General features: G+C 39.8%; 1 protein-coding gene across 4 annotated transcripts in view; it reads left to right on the plus strand.

Annotated features, from left to right (window-relative positions):
* LOC306994262 (single-minded homolog 1-like) overlaps positions 1 to 2,094 on the plus strand; it is a gene marked incomplete at both ends in the record, with an annotated part of 14,183 nt that extends 12,089 nt beyond the window's left edge. For all 4 annotated transcript variants that reach the window (XM_079639867.1, XM_079639868.1, XM_079639869.1 and 1 more), the window contains one exon: positions 1,727 to 2,094. In XM_079639867.1, coding sequence (XP_079495993.1) covers positions 1,727 to 2,094 — 368 coding nt within the window. The remainder of the gene's footprint in view (positions 1 to 1,726) is intronic.
* Positions 2,095 to 5,000: the final 2,906 nt, after the last annotated feature.

The following is a 5,000-nucleotide window of genomic DNA, read 5'->3' on the forward strand; positions in this document are numbered from 1 at the left end:
AGTCATTGTGATGCCATGATTTATGACATGGTCTACAACTATTGCCCGAATTTCATTGGACACTATGCTGTCTTTGTCCGTGGCCTTGTCCTCTACCACGTTCCCCCACACCTCTCAAACGAGGCCCACGACCACCTCTCAGAAGGAGTGCCTGTCCCCTGCCATTCCTCTGACCAACACGTCTTCCTCGTCTTCCTCCCACCACTACTTGACCTCCACTGTGACCTGGATCACCTTCTGGCTCCATGTTACGTATCACTATGCTCTTGCAATTGGATCCCAATCAACTCTTTACAGTTTATACTCATTCCACAATGTGCACTCAATCACCAGTCACGAGTTGGAAGAATTGGACAAGCAATTACAAGGGCATCTATACAGTGCAGTCCTGTCAATACTGTACATAGTCTGAAAAGGTGGTACAGTATTTGGCACCATAGACAGTGTCTGATGAAGCATTATGATAAAATATTAGGCTACATCCATGGATATTGTAGTCTAATTGGTTCATGCCAATTGGTGAGAATGAATCTCGTTATCTTGAAACTTTCATGATTTACTGTAAACATGGAATATTGTTTGTCTGTTTCCATACAACTATGCATTAAGAGTAATGCAACAGTTACTTATCATTTTGAGCTGTTGTATCAATTGATAGTTAGATCATTGTAAGGAATTGAATAGACACTCATTTGAAATGTAATGTGTGAATTGCCTTTTGAAATAGTAGTACTTTGATGTTAAGTTGTGTCATATTGAACAGGTGATTTTTGTTGAATGAACAAATGATCTAAGTTTTATGTGTATTGTATCCAAGCAATTGAGAAAAGGGTTAGAGTTTTGAAAAATTTGCATTTTGATCATTGGTTGTGAGTTTTGTGTCTAGAGTTGTGAAAAATGACATCACGGTTCTGAAAATAGTAACAAAGTGATTGTAAAAAACTGTAACTGGGGAAGATTGGCACACTGGTGTTTAGTCATCGTCCCCTAGATAAAGTTATTGATATTCATATTTATATTTAAACCAGTGCAAAATTAAACATTTTAATTTTGCATGTAGTTTGCATAAAGTCTATGGAAGCCCATACCTGCCACATTAGAAGAAGAAAAATCTTGCTTAGGAAAATTATAATTATGACAAATCAAAATTATGAGATACAAAGTCACAAGATACTAAAAATTATGAATAGAGAGATAAAAAGTCATAATTTAGACTATTTATGTCATCATTATTATTATTATTAAAAAAAAGTATGATTTTTGGCTTCTTCCATTTTAAAATCTTTTAGTTTTGCAATCTGGGAATATTTTCATTTTCGGTAATTCTCATTCCTTTGATGTGAAATAATTCAGATTTTCTCATTATATTTCCAGATCAGTAAACGAGAATCACACCCTTAAACTGAACCCTGTGTGTGTGTGTGTGTGTGTGTGTGTGTGTGTGTGTGTGTGTGTGCGTGCGTGCGTCTGTCTGTGTGTGTGTGTGTGTGTGCGTGTGTGTGTGCGTGCGTGCGTGTGTCTGTGTGTGTGTGTGTCTGTCTGTGTGTGTGTGTGTGTGTGTGTGTCTGTCTGTGTGTGTGTGTGCGTGTGTGTGTGTCTGTGTGTGTGTGTGTGTGTCTGTCTGTGTGTGTGTGTGCGTGTGTGTGTGCGTGCGTGCGTGCGTGCGTGCGTGCGTGTGTGTGTGTGCGTGCATGTGTGTGCGTGTGTGTGTGTGTTTCGTCGACAGCTCACTGGGACGAGGAGCGCGCGCTCAGTTCTCCGGGAGCGTCGTCGGGTGATTCCGGAGACAGTTGCCATGACAACGGACCGTTCCCCTCGAACCCCCGGGAGTCGGAGAGGATGGAGACCCGGATCAGAGCCAAACAGGAGATGATTAAAGTGGAGGACGTGCAGACGAGAGATTATCCCTCCTCTGTGCTGTTCTCCTCCATGGTGTGCCGAGGGGCCCCGGGGCCCCGGATCATCCTGAGCCCCGACCACGGCCAGCACGGGACCAGTCCTTACGATGTGAACTCACACATGCACTTTCAGACGAGCGCCACACACACACACACACACAACGGCACATCCGTCATCATCAGCAACGGCAGCTGACGGGAAAATATAGAAAAAAGAAGGAAAAATCCCAGTGTGGGTCAAATCTCAAACCGGAGGGAAGGAGGAGTTATATTTTGCATGAAGAAAATGAAGTGTGTTTAATAAAATATCTGTGGCTTGATTCTCCATGGCGATTAAAGGGTTAGTTCACCCAAAAATGAAAATAATGTCATTAATGACTCACCCTCATGTCGTTCTAAGCCCGTAAGACCTCCGTTCATCTTCGGAACACAGTTTAAGATATTTTAGATTTAGTCCGAGAGATTTCTGTCCCTCCATTGAAACTGTATATACAGTATACTGTCCATGTCCATAAAGGTAATATAAACATCATCACAGTAGTCCATGTGACATCAGTGGGTTAGTTAGAAGTTTTTGAAGCATCGAAAATACTTTTTGGTCCAAAAATAACACAAAATAAGACTTTATTCAGCATTGTATTCTCTCCCGGGTCTGTTGTGAATCTGCGTTCAGGACTCCGCAGTGACGCTGCTGACGTAAGACGCTGATGACGTGTCATCTGGTGCGCCCGAGCTTCGTTTACAGTCTGAGGGAGACGCACGCTATATTCAAGCTATTCTACATTGTTTGCGTGGATATCATTTTTTTAATGGTGCATAAATGTGCATGTGGCGGATGAGACACTTTTACAGCGTGCGTTTCCCTCAGTCTATTAATGAAGCTCGGGCGCACCAGATAACACGTCATCAGCGTCTTCCGTCAGCAGCGTCACTGCGGAGTCCTGAACGCAGATTCACAACAGACCCGGGAGAGAATACAATGCTGAATAAAGTCTTATTTTGTGTTATTTTTGGACCAAAAAGTATTTTCGATGCTTCAAAAACTTCTAACTAACCCACTGATGTCACATGGACTACTTTGATGATGTTTTTATTTCCTTTATGGACATGGACAGTATACTGTATATACAGTTTCAATGGAGGGACAGAAATCTCTCGGACTAAATCTAAAATATCTTAAACTGTGTTCCGAAGATGAACGGAGGTCTGACGGGCTTAGAACGACATGAGGGTGAGTCATTAATGACATTATTTTCATTTTTGGGTGAACTAACCCTTTAAGGACATTTTCACATTAATTCCCATTATTTTGACGCACTTCTGCAGTGTTTACAGATCATTGGTTAAATTATATTATTTACAGGATTGAGAATCAAAAGAGAAAGTTATTTAAATTATGGGAATCAAATTCAAAACTATGACCATAAGTCGCAATTATGACAGTCATAATTTGGATTTAAGTCAGTTATGACATAAAACTAAAAAATTATCGGATCGGCAAATTCAACAGATCATCGGTTGCACTGCTTTTAAATTGAAAAGTATATTATTTACAGTAATGAGAACCTAAAGAGATAATAATTTAATCAATTTTGAGATTAAATTTTGAGAATCAAATTTAAAACTATGACCACAAGTCGAAATTTTTATTTGCATCATTTTGACTTATGTTAGTTATGACATAAAACTTAAAAATTATGAGATTGACAGTCAACAGATCATTGGTTGCACTGCTTTAATTTGTAAATTATATTATTTCCAGTAATTAGAGATTGAGAAAAAACAAAAAAACACTCTTATTATTATTATATATATATATAAAAAAACAGCTTCATTTTGTTTGTGCAGAATATAATTTTTGAGAAATTTGAGATGTGATATTTTTCCTGTAGTTTGATCAACACTGTCAAGTGAAATTAAATTTTATATACAATCAATTCAATAAATCCAGAAATGTGTGTTTACTGAAGTCAGAAGTATCTTCATGTTTAGATTTGAGGAGAGATCTGGATGTAGATTTTCAGCATTACTGTGTGACACACTCTTCTGGAACGCCTCACACACATCGGTCGCTGTGATTCCCGCACGTGTGCAAATATGTGCAGCTTTACATCCATAAACATGTATTTCATTTTGGACTGAAGTCTGTAGTTCTGCGGGATAATAATGCGACACGAGAGTCAGCGCTTGAGAAACTACTGTCTGATGTCACGTCCAGATGTTAAACACGTGTGTGTGTGTGTGTGTGTGTGTGTGTGTGTGTGTGTGTGTGTGTGTGTGTGTGTGTGTGTGTGTGTGTGTGTGTGTGTGTGTGTGTGTTTTAGGCCTCTCACCACAAATGCCTCTAAGGCATTCACATGCATTACAGCTCCAAACACACGTCTCTCTCACACACACACACACACACACACAAACACTCTGTCACACTCACATACGCATGCATACACACACACACACTCTCTCACACACTCACATACGCATACGCATACACACACACACACACACACTCTCTCACACACTCACATACGCATACACACACACAAACACTCTCTCACACACTCACATACGCATACACACACACACACACTCTCTCACACACTCACATACACATGCACACACACACAAACACACTCACACTCTTACACACACACACACACACACACACACACACACACACACACACTCTTACACACACATAATCTCACAAGAGTAGTACACAAATCATAGTAATGTGATCAAACCAATAAACACTAAGTATTAAACTCAATACAGCAACAAATGTAGCAACAAACCATCACACCCTAGCGACCACATAGCAACAACACTGCATATTAACAGCACTCTGAGCATCTTAGCAACAGCATAGATACTTGTAACCAAGCAACCGTGTAACAGCCTGCGATCGCCACAACACACTAACAATATGATAATAAAACCTTCCACATAACATATTCAAAACACTTTAAAACACTTTAATAAATGCATAGCAACACCCTAGCAACCACTTAGCAAATCCTAAGCAGTCACCCAGAATGCAGTAGTAACTGAGATGTATATAGACAAGCTCTACAAACTTAGTAATGAATTGTTGAAACATTCTTC

Source organism: Phoxinus phoxinus, assembly GCF_949152265.1.
Source record: "Phoxinus phoxinus genome assembly, contig: scaffold_94, whole genome shotgun sequence".
Classification (NCBI taxonomy): domain Eukaryota; kingdom Metazoa; phylum Chordata; class Actinopteri; order Cypriniformes; family Leuciscidae; genus Phoxinus; species Phoxinus phoxinus.